Consider the following 23,424-nt stretch of genomic DNA (forward strand, 5'->3'; position numbering starts at 1 on the left):
GACGGTGACGGGACCCAGTGTCCTGGTTCGAACACGTGTGCGGTCCTTGCGTTCTTTAGCATTATCGTTCTAGCTTTAAATGTACACGTGTGGTCCTTCAAAATATATGTTATTTGTAGATATCATTCGATTATTTTTTAAATTGACTCTCAATACTTTAATATAAAAAAAATTCAACTAAGAAAATTTATAGAATTTAGAATATAATTGCACATATTTCATAACTCCTAGAATATAATGTGCAACAAAAAAAATTTAAAAGGATACATATACAAAATTCGTGTGTTTTAAAATTATATACAAATATCAAATTTAAATACGCACACAGGTAATATGATATTTTTAAAAAGATATGTATACTGAAAAACTCAAATTTAAACACACGCAAAAGACCTTGGCTTTCTAAAGTATAAACAATTGTATTCTGCTGATACCTTTCGGGAGAATCTCTGCATATGGACACGTGGACTGGAAAAGCTTCGAGATCTTTGAAAGAAGAGAACAGAATATTCTTACCTCTGAGCACAGAAAGTGTTCACAAATTTAACCGCAGAGTAGCATCCTGTCTTGAAGTTACCATTTAGGCAGAGTAGTGGCCTGAACAGAGAATTCCACATACGAAGAGGTTACAAAGTTACATAGACAGTAACTTTGTACAAAAGAACAGCTATTTCAGAGGAACAGAAAATAAAACAAATAATATTGATAAGGATTACATAATAGAATGTGAAAGTTAGAACAGAGGATTGCAGCTTAACCATAAAGATGTCTCGACATGCAGTATCCAAAAGGACAAGCGTGCGATGAACTTTTTCAGATCTAGGTATACGAAATATATTCATTCAATTATATCTGGTAATAGTATCAAATAAGACTACAAGAGTGTTAAATTTGATATTGCAAAATTACAAGTAGCCTTTTAAACAGCAGTCTGGTTCACATTGGATGTAAAATAACACATTTTCCAGTAAGCAGATCCAAAATTTGCACTTCAAAATTAAAATTTACAGCAGAAGCATCATATATTCACTTTCCATTTATATACAAAATCCTAGAATTACACAATATAAGACAACATTACAGAATGAAGATTTTTAAGCTTTAGCATTGGGAACTAAAATGCAACACAATTCAAATATTTAGACAATTGTGGAAGGGAAGACACTTTGGCTCACAGGAAGCCTGGTTTATTAGTGTATTCATAAAGAATGAAGCCATGCATAGGCCATGAAAGATTTCTAAAGCATCAATGAGCTCCGGTATCATCTGCACAAAAGGCTGCAAAAAAAGAACCAAAAGACATTTAATAACAGGTTTGCAAAAGTCAGAGTTATATGCAAGAGGGTCACAAGTGCTCGACTTACATTATAGAAAGGGTTGTCAAAGAACATTAATCAATTTGGCAAGTGCTTTTACTTCAAATTGTCGTTGCTGAAGCCAACTGTCTCCGTTACTTCATCAGTATTCACATCGGTGATCTCCATTTCCTTCACTTTCTCAAGTTGCCTCAAGAGATCTAACCTCTCTGGTGCATACGTGGACGGAATCTGTGTAACAAGAATAGTACTGCACATCTCAGCAAAGTTTTGTTGATATCAAGAGGAAAGAGGGGATGGAAGACGGTACAAACCAGCGCAGGTACATATCTTTGGATGAAAGCCAACATTGCTGCATGCCCAACAGCCGTAACCTGGACATTAAAGGGACCTTTTAAGCTTATTGTCTTCCCCAAGGAGAAAAATGTAACAAAGCAATCATGGAAATTTTTAATTCAAATGATTAGTAAGTTAATTTCTTGGTCAAACTATATTTTTGTACTGCTATGTTAAGAAAATAGCTTGCGTAGCTTCTTTATATATTAAATTAAATACAGAATATAAATGATTGAGCACCTAAATCTGGAAAGACTTCTAGCTACAAAAACATATGTATGATGTTTGTAGTGTAATACATTTGATGAAGGGTGAAAAAACATTTCTGATTGTTGTTTATCAAATTCACAAAAATGCTTTAATAGAGAGTTGGTGACTGCAGAAAGTATCCATATTAAGTTTAAAAGAAGAGTTCCACAAGAATGTGTACTAATATAGTAACTCGTTTGAGTCATATGAAGTAAATCATGCAGAAATAAGTTAAACCTTACAGATATAGTATGACAGTGAAGTAAATCGTGCAGAAATAATTTAACCTTACAGATATAGTATAACACTAAAAAGAATCTTACTCCTAAAAACCTCCTATTGTGAGTAAGAACAACAATAAGCAAAACTTTCAAGTTGTAGTACTAATATAGTAACTAGTTTGAGTCATATGAAGTAAATCATGCAGAAATAAGTTAAACCTTACAGATATAGTATGACACTGAAAAGAATCTTACTGCTAAAAACCTCCTATTTTGAGTAAGAACAACAATAACCAAAAGCTCCAAGTTGTAGCTTGCCTTGATCTAGACTAGAACCAGCCAGAATAAATGGAGCTGGATAAGGATTTGAATAAGGGACCTCAGAAATGAGGGTAAGGCTATGGCCGCCCTTGTTAATAATGAAACTTGAAACTAATCCAAGAGGACAAGGCATATCCTTCAAACATAGATAAAGACAGTGAAACATCTTTCTAACCTAGTCCATGAAGTAACTCAAGTAAAAAAATAATAACAGTATATCAGTGGTAAAACATCTGCAGTACCACATGGGAAAAGTGGAAAACACCTGAATTATGATACCCATATTGTCTAATATATAGCTTCCTACATGAACACGCCAAATGTAATCTTCAATATTTAGCAATTTTCGTCTAATGGCTTCTTTTTTTTACCAGAATTATCTTCGGTTATGAGTCTGCTAACAACCAGTAACCTTTTCCACTAGATAAAATTTGGAGGAATATGAATTTGCAATGTTACTTGGCAGACACAAGCAGACCGTTGGGAGGACAATATATAAATTCAATATGACTCACTGGAAGAAGCATAAGAATTCCTATTGGAACAACAGATGCCAAGTCAGTCATAGTTCTCTGAACAGCCTTCCTTTCCTTCTCTGTGAGTTCATCTCCAGTAAGTGCTCTTTTTAGCAGAACCGAAGCAGCTGCCACATCTATGGCTAACAGCTGGGTTCCTTGCCACACATCCTATATACAGAAATTAAGAATAGTCAACAAGGTCGTGAAAAGAAACCAAGGGCAACAAGAAATCCAAAGACTGAACACTCTTAAAAGAAATGACAGGACTCAACTTTTCAGTTTAAAGACTTCATCTTACTCACTCATTACATGATAAAGGAAAGTATCTGATAATTGCAAATTGCTAAGAAAGAACTGAGAAAATCCATTCCTTAGATGAATTTACAAACCAACTACTTTTTTCCTCTATTATCAAAAATGGCATGTCCCATTTTCTGCATTCTATGGGTCATTTTTATATGTTCCCAAGATCAAACAGGGGCAATTTTGTAATTTGGAATTTATTAATAGTGATCCCATAAAGCCCTGATAATCCCTGAATAATCAAAGATGGCCCTGATCAATGTCAGAGAGCATTTAAAATAACCAAGACATGCAAGACAGGCACACTTCTGTATATTTAGTGCATCGACAACTCATTTATCTCTAGGAACTCCAATTATCAAATAAGAAATCAATTCAAAATAGACAACAAATTGATCTAAAGAGTCATACCGTGGTGGTTTCTTTAATTTTTTCCATTGACTTGGCAATTACATCATCTTTATTTGAAGCAGGAACTAACATATTATGCAATGTAGCAGAAACTTGCTCATTTTTGTCATCTGTAAGATCAGTTTCCTGAGAAAGTAGGCAAAAAGCGATCTCATTAAAGACTAAGAAAGTCAAGAACAAGAAAAATATAAGAATACTAATATGAGCTTTATGAGTAATTAAGCATGGTCAGTCAACTGACTCAACCCCATAATCCTAGCCATTCTCCACACATTTGAGGCATATGTAGTATCTTAGACCAAGACTAATTATATATGAATAAGGGATGGAACAAACCTAAGCGCCTAGAACAATATTGGAAGTCGTCTAAACAGCAGATTGACAATTTCTTGGGTGAATAAAATCCATATATTATTTTCTACTCTATTCTGTAAATTTTAAATTTCTATGACCGATGTCTAATACATACATATCCTACATACCTATGTCAAATGTTTTAGCACTTCCCTAGACATTGTTGTGCCTTAGGACGGTAAAAGCTAATCCAAAATCCAAGCTGAAGATAGATAAAGTGCTCACTTTTTGACCTTGAAATGGCATTTGTAAATTTCAAGGCCCATTACAATAATTATAAAAGTGTTAAGTAGCAGTAAACAAGCTTGCATGTCTCTTCTGAAAAACATAATGTATATTGCCTATTAAAAGAATAAAAAGGATTCAGTAGAAGTAAACTCTCAGCTTAATACCAAGCTTTACAAAAAAGTAAGCAATGAACATCTAATGATCTAACAGCATTAATATGTACCAAGTCATATGTAAGTATATTGCATCATGAAAACATGATGAACCACCCAGTATCCAAAAATAGTTATAATATAACTTAGTAAACACTTTAAGAAAGGTCAATGATACAGCTGATTCCAGAAAAAAATATCCAGATATCAATGAACATCATTTTGGATCTTTGAGAGGCACCATACTGTTCCTGTTCCCTGTCCTTCACTATGTATAATGATGTTCTAAACTTGGTACCTGTTTGTCACAAAAACATAACCCCACTTATCATGCCATGTGTTCCAGATTTGTATTAAGTGACGAAGTGCATGTGACTAAAAGTTGAGTGGACAAGTATCACGATGTGCATCTTTCATTGTCCAAAGAAACAGAGAAGGAAAAGAAAAGCATATAAAACCTTAATATAATGTATGTTCCATAAACATATGAAGATAGTATGAGGTGCCGCATTTGTTGGAAATGAATGTGGGCAGCACTTATAGTACATAACACTGATGGATAGTTTACGAGCAACCCATAAAGCAGATATTTTTTCATATGGGCTCTAGAGGTAGCAAGACAATATATAACATTTGATAACTACCTATAAGCTCTCAGCAAGTATACATCAACTAAATGTAGAATATAGATACAACCTCATTCTCAGCATGGTCCATACTTCCTTGGACCCTCTTTTCAAGCTCAATCAGTTGATGCCTCAGCAGTTCAAAGCGACGAATATCATTCAACTCATCTTGATTATCCTTTTTAACTACAGCAGCCTGCAGAAATACCATTTTACTCAAAGAGGCATGTGCAAGTTTTTAGAAAGTAATCAGGTGGAGCATTACTATGGCATAAAAATAACGATAAGGCAAATAGCATTTTCCTAAACCCTAAAGAGGCATGTGCAAGTTTTCAGAAAGTGATCAGCTGGAGCATTATTATGGCATAAAAATAATGATAAGGCAAATAGCATTTTCCTAAACCCTAAACCCTAATAAAAACCCTAAACCCTAATAAAAGCCTAGACCCTTATAAAAACCCTAATAGAACTCTAAACCCTAATAAAAAACCCTAATAAAAACCCTAATAAAACCCTAAACTAAAAAAAACCCTAATAGAACCCTAAACTCTAATAACAACCCTAATAAAAATCCTACACTCTAATAAAAACCTTAAACCCTTATAAATACACTAATAGAACCCTAAACCCTTATAAAAATCCTAATAGAACCCTGAACTCTAATAAAAACCCTAATTAAAACCTTAAACTCTAATAAAACCCTTAAACCCTAATAAAACCCTAAACCTTTAAAGGCAGTCCTAAGTACAACTATAGGGAATCCTATGTTACCCGCGGGGGCGGATTCGGGAGCATCTACCTCATTAAAACCCTGATAAAAGTCCTAAGTACAACTAGTGACCTCGCAGCCAAAAGTCATTGTCTTTTCCTCTCTCTCTCTCTCTCTCTCTCTCAAGCTATTCCTATTGTTCCTCTTTTGATATGACAAGTCATCTCACTATCTAAGGTCACTTTATTTGTCATTATTAATTTTTTAAGACGTGACTTGTCAAACTGATTAAAGTAAACAGAATAAACGGCATCTAATTCACGAATTGAATCATATGAATCTTGTGAAGTATTATTTAAAAATTAAAACTGCTGGAGCACCAGGAACAAGGACTGAATCAGGCATCTTCTATTCAATTAGCAGTCATCCTCAATCTATAGGATTATCTCTTAGTGAATGAATAACAGCACAAAGGCATTACTTATATGATATTTTATATCCATCACCTACAAATAAGTATGGGCATTAATACTCAATAGAATATATAACATAAAAATAGCATCAACAGAAATACAATTTAAATGTTGTCATACATCTCGATCTGTTGTTGGTAACCCAGGCTCACTTTTCCTAGTGGACCTCTGCACCAAGAAACTCCAAAAACCACGACGTTTATTATCCAGCCTGATGAAAACAACCAAAGAAGGAACACCTTTAATCCATTACGAGAACAATCCTTGTTCAGATATGGACATACAGATACAAATTACTGACAAGTAGGAACCGTATAAAAATTAATCATGACTAACCACAAATGTGTATTAGACATTTAGACTCACCTCTCTACTTGCTTTGCAGATGTTGCACTAGCATTGGAGATTTCTCCAGCAATTTTGACATGTTCCTGACCTCCACTAGTAGACAGTTGGCCATCATCAGAATCAACCTAGTTGAACACACAGAATAATAAGTAAAGTAAATTACTGCAGATCCAGTAGCTTCATTACCAATAAAAAAAATCTCCCAGTCAGTAGATTAGATTTTTGCGATTCAGCAGCTCTGCTATCTATACAAACAATGCCACTAGTCAAGCTAGAGAACAATGAACATATGTCATCAAACACAGGATTCTAACAACTTGCAAGAAGTTCAGCTGATATAATAGGTCGTGACTATTGACAATGGTCTATCTTATGCACATATAGCAAGTTAACGACAGCATTGACAGAGGCTTTCAGTGTAATTCCTTTTCTCTAGAGTGGTAAATTTGGTCCAACAGAGCTCACAAACATATCAGGACAACCAGAGGATGATATGAAAAATGAGTATTGAGATGATCTGGTGGTAATATCCAAGCAACAATTTTGTCTTCAAGTATCCATTGTTTAAGAAAATTATGCAACAAACGTTCTTCAAATCCTGAAACAACTAGACAAATCTAATGTCATGATGGTCATATTCATGTGTCAAGACTCCAGGATTCAAAATCTTTCAAACATAACTATTATGAGAGTAATAAAATATACCTGCTCTAATGATTCTGCCTTTGCTCTAAAAGATGCCTCAAGAAACTCAGCCTCTTTCTTAAGCTTTCTAATCTTCTCAAGGTCAGAGCAGGCAGCTTTTAAGTGTTCTTTACCGGGATTCGAACTGGAAAGATGCAATTCTTGCAATAAATTCTCCAATCTAACCATTGCTTCCTCAACGCTTTCAAGCGCCTGCAACCAGGAATTAACTGAAATTTGTACCCAAAAGGAGGTAACAAGTTGCAATTGCTATATTTCAATCAGCAAATATCATCTTATGCCACGATCAAGAAGCTATATAAAACAAGTTAAAAACAATAGAGTTCTGAAGATCTTGTTTATCTGTAGAGCGGAATATGAAGTACAAGAAAAGCAAGAAAATGGATGAATAAACTCCAATAGCTCTTTACTAAAAGTAAAGGATATCTTTGTCTTCTCTAGCATTTACAACTAATTGGTTACAGCAGTTGGTGAAACCATGCTTTCTACTGTTCCCCAATGCTTAAGGCTCCAATTTATGTGGCACCAGCAAACATTCTTTTCAGTTCTAAGCATTCAATCTTTTGATCATTGGAATATAAACAAATCAAAACTTTTTTAATCCAATTAATGTTTGATTTAACTGCAATAAGTAACAATGAACTATGACTGGGTTAGTGAAACTAAAAACAAAAGTTTACCCATCAGTTGCCCTTCCCTATTGAGATACCATTTTACTTATTGATTTCAAGTGCAAGAGTCAATCCTCTTAAGGAAGCAGTACAAATAAAGCAATATATCTTTGAATGGTCACTTGGTTTCTTATAAAAATGTGAATGTACCCTGATCCATCCAGTTGAGGCAACCTTTACTGAATATTCGTAGTTACACTATTGGTAATAAATAGATTCTTGGAAATTCCCCATCAAAATAACCTTTTCTCTTCATTCTTCACAAGGTGCAGCTACTAGCCCTTACCAATTAGCTCTCAGATTGCAATCAAACCTCCAGATTCCTAATAAAAGCTTTGATCAATCCTCAGTGTCTCTCATTAATATCAAGAATCATACCGTGTTTCTAGAGACAAATTATGAAAGATAAGCTACATCAAAATTTGCTTTGCTTAGAAGTATGACTCCATGTTCATCAGAAAAAGTAAATTCATTACTCATCAATCCAAAAGTTCACATCGGGAGAAAACATGTCCAATACCTTGTCAAAAGAATCTAACTCTGATTCAGCCAGTAAGATTGCTTCAGGTTTAAGTTGACCTTCATATTCTGCAGTCTCCTTTTTCCTATTCCTACAGCTCATTTAACATTATACAGCAAACTTTTGAGATCAGGAAAGAGAAAATAATGTTATTCATTTATGCAAGCATCATGTGGAATGATAACAATCAAAATTAGTGGTTTAATCTTATAGCACTTACTTTGTTACATCAAGCTCTTTCATACAATCACTCAACATGCTGTGCCTAAAAGATAAGAGGCAAGAATTAGTGACAAATGTCCTCTCCAAAGTTCATAATTCACCATCTAAGAAGAATGAAATTCCTCAATCACTACATATTACTGTACCCTCTTGATAGAAATCTCGCTGCCTTTATATTTGATGGATTCTCAAGCCACTGGCTATACTTAATAAAACTTGTTATCCAGTAAGAGCACACACTTAAAACTTTAGAAATTACTTCCCTTTTATGTATCCCTTCTTCTTTGCCATTACTATCAGGTGAGGCATCAGATAAATTACTCTGATAAAAGGGAAGCCACTCCAACTCCTCACAGACTACCTACACAGCCATATAAAAAAGTACAATATGCATAAATATAAGATACTGACAAATGCATCATTTACAATCCTAACCTGCATACTAACCTCTACATATAGTTGATAAGAACTAATGGATGATAACTGCGGATAGTACAACACACTTCCACCTATAAGATACCTGAAGGGAGACAATTCCAATCAATAGAACAGCAACAATACATAATTTGAATTGTACAAATATGATCATATTTCCATGTAGAGAAAAACAGAGTGATATTTAACCACACCTTATAATGCCTTTGATCGGGTCATCTATGGCAGTAAAACCATTAGAAGATAAATGTGACTGTGTCCTTCTGCCCAAGGCAATAAAAAACCCAAATATTGCTAAATCCTTTTCCAGTACCTGTGTAAAGCTCAAATATGTCTATTTCACTATTAAGAATCAGGAATAAGATAAAACAGCAAAAATGATAATGAAGTACAGTCAAAATGATACTTTGACTTAATAATTATTGCGTCATGCATCCATTAGTAATGAATAAGATGAAAGGATACTACAATCATATTATAAGGCATAAGCTATGTGAACATACGGAAGATAATCCATGAAAATGTAGGTAATCTAGCAGGATGTTATATTCATGGAAGTAAATTGCTGGTGAGCTGTACTTCCAGAAAATAACAAATTCTTATATGCGACAATTTTAGATCCCAACATAATGATTATTTCTATAACCACTATGTTATGCTATAGTGACTAATATTCTTCTTCACTTGACAGAATTTGTTCAGTAAATAATAGAAATAAAGTGTGCTACATGCAGAAATATCGTAAATTAACTGTGCACTTTTTTCACATATTGAAGTTACTAGGATATATAGATAAAGAGTAGCTTCTATCTTTATCTGCTTCTACTAGAGATGCAATAAATAAGCAAGTAATCAAATGGGAAAGAAACTCGACAATATTTAGCTCAAATTTTTAAGACTTATAAAGCCAAGCTTAGACCTGCAATTTGTGTTGTGGCTAGTCCAGTACAAAAGAACAGTGAAACAATATTATTGTGGTGACACACTGGCACATATGTGAGTTCTTACTTTCCTTCATATCATATGTTGGCACATATATGGCAGCAACGAAATAAATTTTCTGAAAAAAGAAAAAGAAGATGGATCCTAAACCTACTGTTAATAGAGTATTGCATAAAACGATTCACTCCAGTTAGAACTTACAAGTCAAAGTCAAAGCATCATAAGTACTAAAAAATTACTGAAACTAAGTACTAAAAGGATACCTCTTCTGATTATTAGAGTTATTAGAATGTCTATCATTTAAATATATCCTATTTTATTGTGAACTTGTGTAAATAGGGCTGAGCCCTCTCTTTCAAAGAAATGAAACATTTCACTAAAATTCTCTTTTCTTCTCCTCTCTCCAAAACCCTTTCTAGGTTTGGATTTCTTGTTGTTTCATGGTATCAGAGCTCTCCGATCACTGAATTTTTTTTTCCAACTGCCCCTGGACTTCACCACTCCAATTGAGCATCAAAATTTTTTTTCTTCCTCACCGGAGACTCCGTTTCATCACTGCCCATCGTCGCTGCCCGCCATCGTTGCCCGTCGCACCTTCCAGTCGAGGGCGTCGCTGCTAGAGGACGCTGCTCGTTGCGCCTCCCTCCTAGTCGAGGGCATCAATGTTGGAGGGCAGCTCCTTCTTCACTGGTCGCCTTCCTCGAGCTCGGGATCGACAATTTTTTTTTCTTCCGCTGTCGCCGGTGAGCTCTCTCAGCGCCTCCTTCCTTCAGTCGAGGGCGTCACTGTTAGAGGTCACTACCCGTCGCATCTTCCTTCCAGTCGAGGGCGTCGCCGTTGGAGGGCCACCGGTCACTTTCCTCGAACTCTGTTTCGACCAAATTTTATTTTGCTGCCGTCGGTGAGCTCTCTCAGCAGCCTCAATTCCTTCCTTCATCGACAAGTCTGATTTTGTAGCTCAAGCTCTCCCATCGGAGAGAAGGTGGTCTTCATTGGTCACCCTCCTCGAGCTCAGCTTCGACCAACAACTGTAGCTATCGTGAAGCCATCCTTCAACGGCTGGGTTACGGCTCCTCGTTCAGCCATCTCCTCTCACTCACTCCAGCTCAGTGAAGGCCACATAGTGAAAGCCATACTTGCTTCCTTTCATCCAACAGTGAAATAAGGAAACTGTTTGATCGAAATTGAAGTTAATTTCTCCGCACTCCAAATGTTCGACGAAAGGCCTGAGTGAGAAAATTGTGAATCGCCCTCAAGTGCTTGACAATTTTTTCGTCCTTCTCAATGGCATCTTATATCCCGGTTGGTCGTGAGAGTATATCACTAGTCAGATTTCTTCTTGTCACTCAACAAGACTGGATCACATAGGCCTCTTCTATTGAGATTGTCCTTCGCGGGCGACGTTTTCTCGAGCATATTGATGGCATGTCTACGGGGTACGCTCCCCCTCGCACTATCATCCAGACTACTTCTGTAGCTTCTTCTGAGTCTACCACACTCAAGACTGTTCAGACAGAGGTTTCGTCTCCAGAGTATGATGAGTGGGCCTTGCGTGACATAGAGGTCTGCACCTGCCTCATTCTACAGGTTGATCGATCGTTTCGGCCTCAGCTCCAGACCTTGCCCTCTGCGCAGGCCATCTGGACCTATCTTAGTCGTCGATTCGTGCAATCGAGTCTAATGCGTCGCTTTTAACTCCATCGCGACGCTCACGAGGCCAGACAGGGTCAGCTCACTATCCAGGATTTTTATGCCCGTATGACTGATATTTGGCGTGAGCTCACGTCAATGGAGCCTACTTTTTGCCCTACTAACTCAGTCGCTGCTCAGCGACATCGTGATGAAGATCATTTGATGGAGTTCCTGTTTGCCCTTCGTCCGAAATTTGGGGATCTCACTCGTCATTTGTTGCACCGCTCCACTCTCCTTAGTCTGGATAGTGCCATAACTGAGCTACAAGCTGAGGAACTTAGGCAGCGTCTCTTGCCCTCTCAACAGATTACACCTACACAACCTTCTGTCGTCGTAGAGAGTGTGCTTGGTGCTACACCTGCCCCTATATCAGTCCAGCCTGACATTTCTACTGCTGCTCGTGTCACTCATGTGTCCAGACGAGAGCATCACTCATCGCGACCTATGTGCACTCATTGTGGCCGGCCTGGTCATCTTGCCGCTCGATGCTATCGACTTCATCCTGAGCTTGTTCCCCGTTCTGCCAAAAGGGGATCAAGTAAGGACAAGAGTCGTCACTTGTCTTCTTCGACTTTTGGTCCAAGCACCAATCCAGCTCTTCACTCCACTGATCCCATCTTCAGTAGTGCACAGCTTCAGCAGATCCAGCAGCTCATTCATGGAGCTTTCAGCTTTACTGGCGCCTCTACTTCTGCCTCTAGTATGACTAAATCCTGGATTTTTGACTCAGGTGCCTCATATCATATGACCGGTGACTCCTCCATTTTTACTAGCCTCACACCTTCCCCACTTGCTCTTCCTCATGTTCACACAGCTGATGGGACTCGTTATCCTATCTCTCACATTGGTCACATCACCTCATCCACGGATACTACTGGCCGTCTTACCTTATCTGATGTTTGGCTTGTTCCCGGTTTAACCATGAGTTTCATTTCTATTACTCAGCTTTCTAACTTTGGTTACACTATATCTTTCTCGTTTATTTCTTGTGTTGTGCAGAACTCGTCTACAGGCCAGAGGATTGAGATCGATAGTCGGATTCACGGACTTTACTAGCTGGATCAGCTTCACCTTCCATCACCTCATCCCAGTGCTTGTCCAGTCACTCCTCTTTCTACTTCAGATCTATGGCATCGGCGATTAGGTCCTGTATTGAGTCAGCGCCTCAAGACCTTGTCCCGGTCTGGGCGCTTAGGCAGTAGTCGTTTTCCCCGTTTGTCTCCTTGTATTGGCTGTAGGTTGGCAAAACACCGGGCCCTTCCTTTTGCTCTTAGTGAGAATATATCTGATTCCCCTTTTCATCTTGTGCATTCTGATATTTGTGGTCCTGCTCCGCTCTCTTCGGGTCTTGGTTTTTTTTATTATGTCTGCTTCATTGATGATTTCTCTCGTTTCACTTGGGTTTACCTTATGCATCAGCAATCTGAGGTATGTCAGATTTACCGCGATTTCTCTTCTATGGTTCGTACTCAATTTGGCCGATCTATTAGGATATTCCGATCTGATGGGGCTTGTGAGTATCTCTCATCTGAGTTTCATTCTATTCATGCTTCTACCGGCACCATATCTCAGCAGTCATGTTCCTATACCCCTGCTCAGAATGGAGTTGCTGAACGAAAGCATCGCCATCACCTTGAGACCACTCGTGCTCTCCTCCATGAGGCTTCTGTCCCTCGTTCGTATTGGGCTGAGGCCCTTCTCACTGCTCTCTATCTTATCAATTGAACCCCATCATCTGTCTTTGATGGTGTGACTCGGTATGATCGTCTCTATGGTACTTCACCCTCTTATAGTCATCTTCGTGTTTTTGAGTGTACCTGTTTTGTTCTTCTTCCTTCAGGTGAACGTAACAAGTTGTCCCCTCGGGCAGCTAAATGCGTCTTTCTAGGATACAGTCCTGAGCATAAAGGCTATCGTTAATATGACACTTATGCTCGTCGTCTTAGGATATCACGCTATGTCACCTTTCTGGAAGAGATATTCTTCTTCACCTCCGATGATTTGTCTCCTTCGGACTTATCATTTCTGGATCTCCCTACACCTGTCCTATCCTCCGTCCCCTCAGATGTTCCTACCCCAGCTCCACCATCAGTCCCCCATTTACCTGATGCTCTTCTACCCATAAACACTCCTTTACTATCACCTCCATCTGCCACTCTAGATCGCTTTCTTACTGAGATTCCAACTCCTCCAGAGGATTACACCCCCCCCCCCTCCTATGACGACCCTACCATACTTCTACACTCGCAGGTCTTGTCCCGTCCTACAGCTGAGGCTCCCTCCACTGGTAGTATTCCTCTGACGGTCCCATCATCTACTGTGACAGTTCCTGCACCTGCTCGTCGTTATCCAGCGCGTGAGCATCGCCCTCCTAATTGGTATGGTTTTTTGATGTCCTCCGCTACATACTCTCCCTAGTTTCACACCTTTCTTGCAGCCATCCACTCCATTCCTCAGCACAGGTCATATCGTGAGGCCATCCAGGTTCCAGAGTGGCAGCAGGCCATAGTAGATGAGCTTTAGGCACTTCAGCAGATGCATACCTGGGATGTTATCCCTTGCCCACCAGACATCGTGCCTGTCAGCTGCAAATGGATCCATTGCTAGGTACAAAGCTTGTCTAGTTGCTCGGGACTTCACTCAAGAATACAGGATAGACTTCTGTCCCCACTCTTCTTGCCGTTGCTTCCAGTCGCCAGTGGCTCTTACATCAGATGGATGTGAAGAATGCATTTCTTCATGGTCTTCTTGACGATGAGGTATATATGGACCCTCCACCTGGTTTCCCTCTTCCTTCAGGTCACATTTGTCGTCTGTGATGAGCTATCTATGGACTTAAGCAGGCCCCTCGTGCCTGGTTTGATTGATTTCGTAGTGTTCTCACAGCTTACGAATTTCGGGAGAGCCCCTCCGAGCCATCTATGTTTCTGCGGTCTTCTGCTCAGGGTCGGGTCATTCTTCTTCTATATGTCGATGATATGATTATCACCGGAGATAACTCAGTTGGCATCCGCTCCCTTCAGCAGCATCTTCAGCATCAGTTTGAGATGAAGGACCTCGGCCCTCTTCGGTATTTCTTGGGGTCGAAATTGCCCAGTCATCTCATGATCTTTTGCCATCTCAGCAAAAGTATATTACTGACATTCTCAGTCATGCCACCATCACCGATACTCGTCCTGCTGCTACTCCAGTTGAGCTCCATGTAAAGCTTCAGCCCGATGATGGTCAGCTTCTTCTAGATCCGACCAGATATCGTCAGCTTGTCGGGGCACTCGTATATCTAACCATTACTCGGCCTGACATTTCTTATGCAGTTGATCTTGTCACTCAGTTCATGCAGGCTCCTCGATCTGCCCATTATGCTGCACTTATACGCATTCTTCGGTACCTACGTGGCACCATCACTCGTCTTTTTATGCCATCGACGTCCATCTTGGCTTTGCGAGCTTATTCCAATGCAGATTATGCTGGTGACAAATCTGATCGGAAGTCTACTACAGGCTTCTGCATTTTCCTAGGAGACTCTCTGATTTCTTGACGTAGCAAGAAGCAGAATGTGGTTTCTCTCTCCAATACTGAGTCAGAGTATCGCACCATGTGTGCGACTACTAAGGAGGTTGTTTGGCTTCGTCGTCTCCTTAGTGATATGGGTGTTTCTTTATAACTTCCAACCCCTCTTCATGTCGACAATGATAGTGCTAAAAAGTTAGCTAAAAATCCTGTCTTCCATAAGAGGACAAAGCACATTGAAGTCGACATTCACTATACTCGTCAGGAGTACAGAGCTGGCACCATTTCACTCCATCGCCTCAGCAATGGGGAGCAGATTGCCGACTTCTTCACGAAGTCTCTTTCCCTTCCACGCTTTGAACATTTAGTTAGCAAACTCTCGGTTTATGATCCACCTTGAGTTTGAGGGGGGTATTAGAGTTATTAGAATGTCTATCATTTAAATATATCCTATTTTATTGTGAACTTGTGTAAATAGGGCTGAGCCCTCTCTTTCAAAGAAATGAAACATTTCACCAAAATTCTCTTTTCTTCTCCTCTCTCCAAACCCTTTCTAGGTTTGGATTTCTTGTTGTTTCACTGATGATTAATGAAAAACCTTAGGTACACTAGTAGGAGACTTGCCCAGTTGCCTGTTTCTTCATTGCTAACTTTAATTGAGAGAAACAAGAAAAAATAAAGATAGAAGCATCTCTAATGTCAACATAATTCCGAAAATTATCCAACAGACCAGCACTCTCTTCCAAGTTCTAACTATACATGGGTGCCTACAAGAATTTGAGATGCAATCACTAGACACAAAAATTAATTGTGTTAAGAAGGTGGCAAAAAAAAAACACCAGATTGTTACTGGTTTAAAGATTTTAATTTGAAACTAAGGAATACAGCCACAGTAGCATATCATTGATAAGATTGAGAACCCTGACGAAAGCAAGTATGTAATAACAGAAAATCATTTGCAAAAAGGTAGTAACTACTAAATAGAAAAAGAGAGCGTCTTTTATTTCAACATTTTGGTGGTACCAGATTCTAACCTCGATACTTTCACAAGTTGTCAGTCTTGACCATATTCTTTCCCGGTCAATAGCTCGTTGCAACTGCTTTTGAATAAGATCAATCCAAAATGATATCTCCTCGAACCCATGATCATTAGGGAACCTACCAGTGGCAGCTCGAGGGCCAAAATGGGAAAGAAATTCTCTGCGTAGACCTATATCTTTCATGGACTGATATGCTTTACTTATTGGGACAAAGTCAAGAAGCATGTCCATAAATCTACCAGTAATATCTGAAACCATAGGAAAGAACTGCTGACAAGAAACTTTTGTCGATCCAAGCTTTGTAATGGCAGCAAGGCAGCTCAGAGCAAGCATAAGTAGTGAAATGTCGCTTGCAATGGCTGAACTTGTTGACTCTCCCTTACAGCATCTGATAGAAAGAACATGGTGTTATGCATTCACTGTCAGAAACTAGATTATTCTGCATCCAAATTAGTTTTAAAACCATTCAAGTGGAAGAATATGGGCATACATCCTTGTTGCAGCACTAAAGCGGACGTCTTTTTCAAAAAGATTCACAAATGTTGTCATAACCAGTGGGAGTTGATAAGACCAAAACCATTCATATGCAGCATTCTGCTTCATAGACAACTCGTCCTGGATTATTCTCTCCAGTGGAGCACACAGCCTCACTAAACTGCAAATTACAGAATTACAAGTGGCAAGAAAGCTTAGTAAAAAAGAGAACCAGACTGCAAGATTAACGGATTGAACACACACAAAGGATCCAATATCAAGGTCTAAGGACACAAAGGGGCGACGAGAATACTCCAAATAAATTATCAGGGACAAGAATAATATTCTTCAGCAGAGCTAAGGCTTCACAATGGATCTTAATACATATATACAACTCATTACAATTAAAGTTCAATAATCGGCATCTTTCATGTCTGCTAATGTCCCCTATTTGATTACTCAACTTAAAAACAGATAAGATCTGGATTGAGGCTGATCTGATCCGTTCACATATGGCGGATGTACAAGCACATAATATTATTTGAATTAAGAGAAAAACATAGATAAATTAAGAGATAAGCACATATGTTACATATATAGTCATATACAATATACATAAAGAATCTTAATTTTCCAGTTGGCACACTTATTTAATCCAACCTTGATGAAGCACGAAAACATTTTTGAAGACCCATTGCTCAGCTGAAAAAAATGAACCTTCAAAATCTCACTTCTCTCTTTTGTCTAGGTCAGAAAAACTGAAAAATTATGTTATGGAAGTTAGGAAATCCAGTTCTTGATTAATCATAAAATTTTCTAGGGCTTTCCAAACATTATTTGACATATGGGAAAAAGAAGCTGAGAAACCAAATTTGAAAGCTAAGCTCAATTTGATTGACCTAAAAAAATAAGTGTCCTCACTTATCACTATCCTACAAGGTTTTAGTAATGCAGGTATCCTTCTAGATTGGGCCCTAAAAGCATTGTTATTAAAAATCATCAAGAAATTACATTAGTAATCCAACGTTTAGTCGAGGAAGCATAATATAAATAAATTTATTTGTGTCCATAAAGTATTATCTCTCACTTTTGTTCACTTGTTTTCTAGATCTAGACCTCTTTTGCATGATATATTACTAGGCTACTAGCAATTACTATTATCTTTTCTATTGTGTAGCTTGCTGTAAAGGAATAAGGAATGCCAAAATTAATCAGAATTGGTTGCTTCAATGATGTCATGGAGGCAAATTAGAATAGCATATCTCCATCAAATAGTTTGAAGCACCACCATTTGTTTGATAAGTTCTAAAGTTTGCCTAGACTTCATAAATTATGAGTAATTGAGCATCTTCCAAGGAGAAGACAGTTTGCAATGCACTTACAACAAAAGAAGAAAAAAAAATTTTAGATGTCATATACTATAATGTGGCAAAGGACTGTGCCACAAGGAAGAGTTCAGGACATGGAAGTTCGACTAAAAGAGCATTCTACTAAGAATGATCATCAAGCATAATAATCAATTCAGTATGAAAGAGAGGATGAATTTTCTGAAATATATTATAAAGTTGGACAATCAATTTTCAAAGTTGCTTCTAGGATAAGCAAGTCCATATCCTTCAAGTAGACAGTAGGTTAAAGATACAACTGCATCATATTAGCCAATTAAGCAATAAGCACAGATTGGGAACAAGATTACAGAGAAAAGAAAAGCAAAATAAAAAATAAAAAAAATGAAGAAGTAGAAGTCAGAGTGAAAGCAAATGACCTCCTTTGCACTAATACATTGATATCCCTGTCTCTTGCATCTCCCCGAGAAGAAATCTCAATAGTTGCTTGTAATAGAGAGTACACAGCAGCCTGGGAATATAGTTTGTGAATTCAGACAAGAATATTCAATATGCACCAGAATAGGAACTGCTACTTATATTTTACCATGTTGGAGTGATAGCACAATAGTCATATGCAATGACATAGGAACATTCTTGTTTAACATCAGAAGAAGAGTACCAAAAAGATTTCTTGGGGAACAAAATTTGCAGTTCTTGCATCAGAGTCATTGACATTAAGAACCAAAACTTATTGAATTCTACATGTGCAAAACAATGTAACATAAATATCATAAGAATCAAAGAGGGAGAGGTTGATTTATGGTTAAAAATGAAAAAGGAAAGGGTAAGTTACAAAATACTTATTTCCATTCAAATATTCTAATTATAGTTGACTGCTGATGAAACTCCAAGAGGCATATCTATTTGAACTCCAGCAACAAAAGATTTGGAACATACTATTTGATTATGCATGAAGATAAGAGGTTCAGAATCCTGAATAAATGATGATGGAATAGAAAAAGACACTAAGAGAGGACATATGTGAGAGGACCGAAAGGGACCGAGGAAGGAATAGTAAATGTTTGGGTTAGAGCTACAATCAAATATATGGTAAAAGATTATTATACCAATATATATATATATATAACTTATACCTTCCATCAACAGTGTTTTCAGGGCTATTTTAAACTAAAAGCTTCAGTTTCAAAATTTAAAACCTACTCTCTGGTTATCCTCAGGTTAATGGTTAGGCCCCCTAACGTTTTGAAAATGGGCACCTGGGTCTGTATGGCTGTATGCGGCGCATGTGGTCCGCCTTATAAATAATATATTCCTATGTTGGACGTCCTCCTCTTCAAATTAATTGTAGATGTTCCTAATCTGATAGATTCTCTAGTGGCTATGTTCCTAGAAAAATTATAGTTTTCATGCTTTCTAAGCTATTACTCAATGTAATAGTTTCTTCAGTTTTCAACTATTAAGCCACCTCGACTTCAAAATACAACTAGTATTCTCCCCATGCGCCTAAGCAGAAATCACTAAATTCCCTACATGACAGTCTACTGCCTGCAGTCTATTATAAATATACCATATATTATCTACTTTTGCCGAACCTTTTAGTGTTAAAGGTGTGGTCCTCTTCTAAGACATTAAGTGGACATACCATCATGTTGTCAGGTCAAAAGTAAAGGATTTTGATGCTATCAGACCACAATCCCAGGTCAGGGGATTACTGCAAACATGTGTCAGTTCAAAAACCAACCTACCTATTGGATAAACAGTAATGATTAACCACCTAAATCAAACAAAACTCGCATTACTCGCATAAGGAAGCCTGCTTTACCATGGTGGACTAAAAAATATGAAAAGCTGGCATGAATTCCATTTAAACTAAGTTCAACAATATAAAGTAATGGCTAACAATCTGGAAACGAAATTTTGAATATGATGTTCCAAATTTACTTATTGCTCTAATTTGAGCCTATTTTTGGCTTAATTCAGTCAAGTAAAATGAACTAAGAAATTGCATTGTAGCTTTCCAAGAAAATATTGTACTCTTCCAAGCAATATGGATAGTAATTGCATAAAGCATGCAAAATGATTCCAGTCAGTTACCGAACAGCTAGTAGAAATATTTTGGTATGCTCATTTTAACTATTAGATTAAATTACTCACAAGCAAAACTTACAAGCTATATTTAGGAGGACCACCATTTAGTGGAGGTGCAAAGAAACAAAATTTCAGTATATAGACCATCAAAGTTGTACATTAAAAAGAGACTAAGAAAGTTTGTGATAAATAGCAGAAATAGATCTAGGGGATTAAGAATGTTAAACTGCTACCTGATAAGACAGTGTCTTAATCCATGCATTTTTGTCCACACCAAGCCATGCTTTTGAAAACCAAGGGCTTTTGGATGAGCTATGTTCTAAAATAGCTAACTCAATAGCTCTTGCTGCATCATGTATGGCCTGAATAAGTCCGCTGCTTAGTTCTTCACTTTGTAAAGTTTGATCTAACTCGACCCTCATTTGCTCCATATCACTGCTTGAAGTAGTTTGTGGGATTCCATTGACTGTTACACCATCATCAGGTGAAGCCAGAGGAATCTCACGCATCATCCTTCTAGCTCTATGAAAGGATGGCCGTAGTTTCTTACATTCTAACCACCTAGGACTAAGAATATCTTTGTAATTTTCTGACAGCACGTACCTTAAATAGCCCTTCTTCGTTGAAATACAATGATAATATTTCTGGTGGTTCAGATAACAGACACCTTTGCAGTTGAAATTTATGCCAAAAGCTTTGGATGAAATATAAATCTTTGAAGTGCTGCGTAAAAGATATTAATGAGGACTGATGAGTAGATTCTATCAAGCTATTTTCCATGACTGTATCAGACAAATACTAGGGAAAGAAACAAGCAATGATGCATGAAGAGAATAGCTTAGGAACTCTAATTTTATTACAATAGTTATTTCTATAACTTCATTTCCACTAAAACCTGCCCTTGTTTAAATAAGATGCAGACTTAGCTGCTGCCATTAATAGTAATCATGTTCTTTGTGTGATTGAAGAAACATATGATGACTAAGATTTCTCAAACAATGTTGAGCTACTTGACAAATTAGAAGCATGCAAGATAAAGGATATGAAGGGCCACAGTACGACTATCAGTCTCAGGTCCAGCTGAAAGTGACATAAGTACGAAATATCTGGGAGATGCCTTTCTGAGTCAATAGCCTACAGTGGACCGTGATATTACAAGCTAAAAGGGCTGTTCCTAACAGATGGAAGAAAGTTGTCTATTATATCAGAAATAACAAGAATAAGGAGGAACAGACTGACTAATATTATCAATTCAAAAGGAGAAATTATCTGATGGGCTGGCTCTGCCAAATAACTACACTCAACAGGCCCTCTGATGTTGTGTGACTCTAATTCTTTGACTTTCAAGAAGAATCAAGATGTCTCTATTTTGACGGCCAGCAGTAATGAGTGGCACACCTATTTTTTCAAGATGGAAAAAATAACAGCAACTAAAGTTTGCGACAGATTCTTACACAAATGCAACAAATTGACTCATTCTTTTCAGATTAAAATGACCATAAGCAAGACATTAAACTCTCAACGAGGTCACGCATTAGCAATCTTGATCTTCCAAAAGTTATAAAGCTTCAAGGAAAACCTATCAGAAGGATACGAGAAGGTAGTTATCTACTGTGGCCAGCTTTCCAGCTGCTTCATGGGCATCATGTCAGCAATTGTTCCCGTCATTGGACTCGCAAAGAAACCGAGAAAGGACAACGGGAGAAAATAATCTATAGAGAAACTCTGGTGCTAATTCCCGCCATTGGATTTGCAAAGCAACCGAAAGGATTATTCATTTGAATCCTGACAAGAATCATGGATCATAATCGTCGCAAAGCAGCCAAGAAAAGATGATCCATGACCATCGTATCAAGAACCGTACTCCGTCAATGGATTCGCAAAGCAACCAGGAAAGGATGATTTATGAGAATCACCACAAAAATAGTCCCCATAATTGGATTCGCAAGGCAAACAAAAAGCATGGTTCCTTAAAATCGTACCAAGAATCATTTATCATAGTTTTAATCGCAAAGCAACCAAGAAACGATGATCCACGACCATCGTATCAAGAACCGTAAACCGTCGTTGGGCTCGCAAAGAAAACGAGAAAGGATGACCGGAAAAAAAGAATCCGACGGAGAAAACCTGGTGACTAATCCCGCCGACATTGGAGCCTCGCCTCCGCGAGGGCAGCGACGGGAGAATCGATTGATGACGTGGTGGTTCGACGACGACGCTGCCATCGTCCTCTCTCAGCTCCGCCGATAAGCAAGAACCATGGATGCTCCAAGAATTCGAAGCGCAGGAGGGAAGAAGCCGGTGCAACTGTGGAAGAAGAATTGGGAGGGGATAGGATTTATATAGCCGGAACTTGTGGTGACTAATGGACGATCGGGTTTGGCCTAGTTTTAAACAATAGGTGCTTTACGAGTCCACACGTACCGAACTGAACCATTGCTACCTCACCTCACACTTTCGAAGGAAAACCTTGCGTAATTGGTACTTACGGCCTTGTGGTCTCTAATACGGTAATACCTACAAGTTATACGTTGGCCTTAACTTCAAATTTCAAATGTCGCGAGTCTTTTTTATTTTCCACCAAACTAGCTCCTTCTAAGTCTTTTTGTACGCATCTATTATACTTTAAAACTTAAATATAAAGTTATACATAAATTTTGTCATGTTAGCAAAACAGGGGTAACAGTTTTTAAGATAATTTGTTTACACGTTCAACAACTTAGAAATTTGACAGTCTGCTAAATAAACCGTTATTAAGTCTTAACAAGAGAATTTTTCACATAAATTATTTCTTGGTTCAATAACTTATCATTAGAAGTCATTATATAATTCAGTGAGTTATATGAAAATTACTCTACTTAAGACTTAACAGTTTATTGAGTACTTTCCAAATTTCTCATAAGTCAATTAATTGAAAAGCGATATATATTTGAAAGTCGTTATTTGATCCAATGATTTTACTAATATGATAAAACTTGTATACATTCGTATGTTACTAACATGGGCGACATCGACCCAACTCCGAGTCCAATCACATTGGATCCACCGCAGGCTAGCTCTTCGGCCGATCTTTTGGGCCGTAACCAAACCACTATTAATCCGATTCCGACCAGGACTCGGAACTCGGAAGGCAATGGCCAATGGGTTTTCCGTAAACAGACAGGGGTAAATGGTCATTTTGACTCTAACCCCTATTCTACAGGATATACTG

General features: G+C 38.0%; 1 protein-coding gene across 2 annotated transcripts; it reads right to left on the minus strand.

The window, feature by feature from the left end:
• Positions 1-1,003: 1,003 nt before the first annotated feature.
• On the minus strand, positions 1,004-22,549 carry LOC140777624 (uncharacterized). Of its 2 annotated transcripts, XM_073121856.1 has the most exons (20): positions 22,341-22,549; positions 20,817-20,936; positions 20,447-20,735; positions 18,542-18,633; positions 16,793-16,957; positions 16,297-16,690; positions 9,313-9,431; positions 9,131-9,203; positions 8,830-9,044; positions 8,682-8,726; positions 8,462-8,552; positions 7,271-7,462; positions 6,584-6,690; positions 6,338-6,428; positions 5,106-5,231; positions 3,676-3,801; positions 2,959-3,129; positions 1,631-1,690; positions 1,365-1,547; positions 1,004-1,278 (listed from the first exon to the last, which is right to left on the minus strand). In XM_073121856.1, exons 1-19 carry the CDS (start codon positions 22,436-22,438, stop codon positions 1,413-1,415), a joined length of 2,709 nt encoding a protein of 902 aa, XP_072977957.1. In that variant the 5' UTR covers positions 22,439-22,549; the 3' UTR covers positions 1,004-1,278; positions 1,365-1,412. The 2 variants fall into 2 exon arrangements, with proteins under 2 accessions (XP_072977957.1, XP_072977958.1); XM_073121857.1 differs by lacking the exon at positions 22,341-22,549 and having other exon boundaries at positions 20,447-20,679.
• Positions 22,550-23,424: the final 875 nt, after the last annotated feature.

Source organism: Typha angustifolia, chromosome 15 (genome assembly GCF_048772165.1).
Source record: "Typha angustifolia cultivar Huaian chromosome 15, ASM4877216v1, whole genome shotgun sequence".
NCBI lineage: Eukaryota > Viridiplantae > Streptophyta > Magnoliopsida > Poales > Typhaceae > Typha > Typha angustifolia.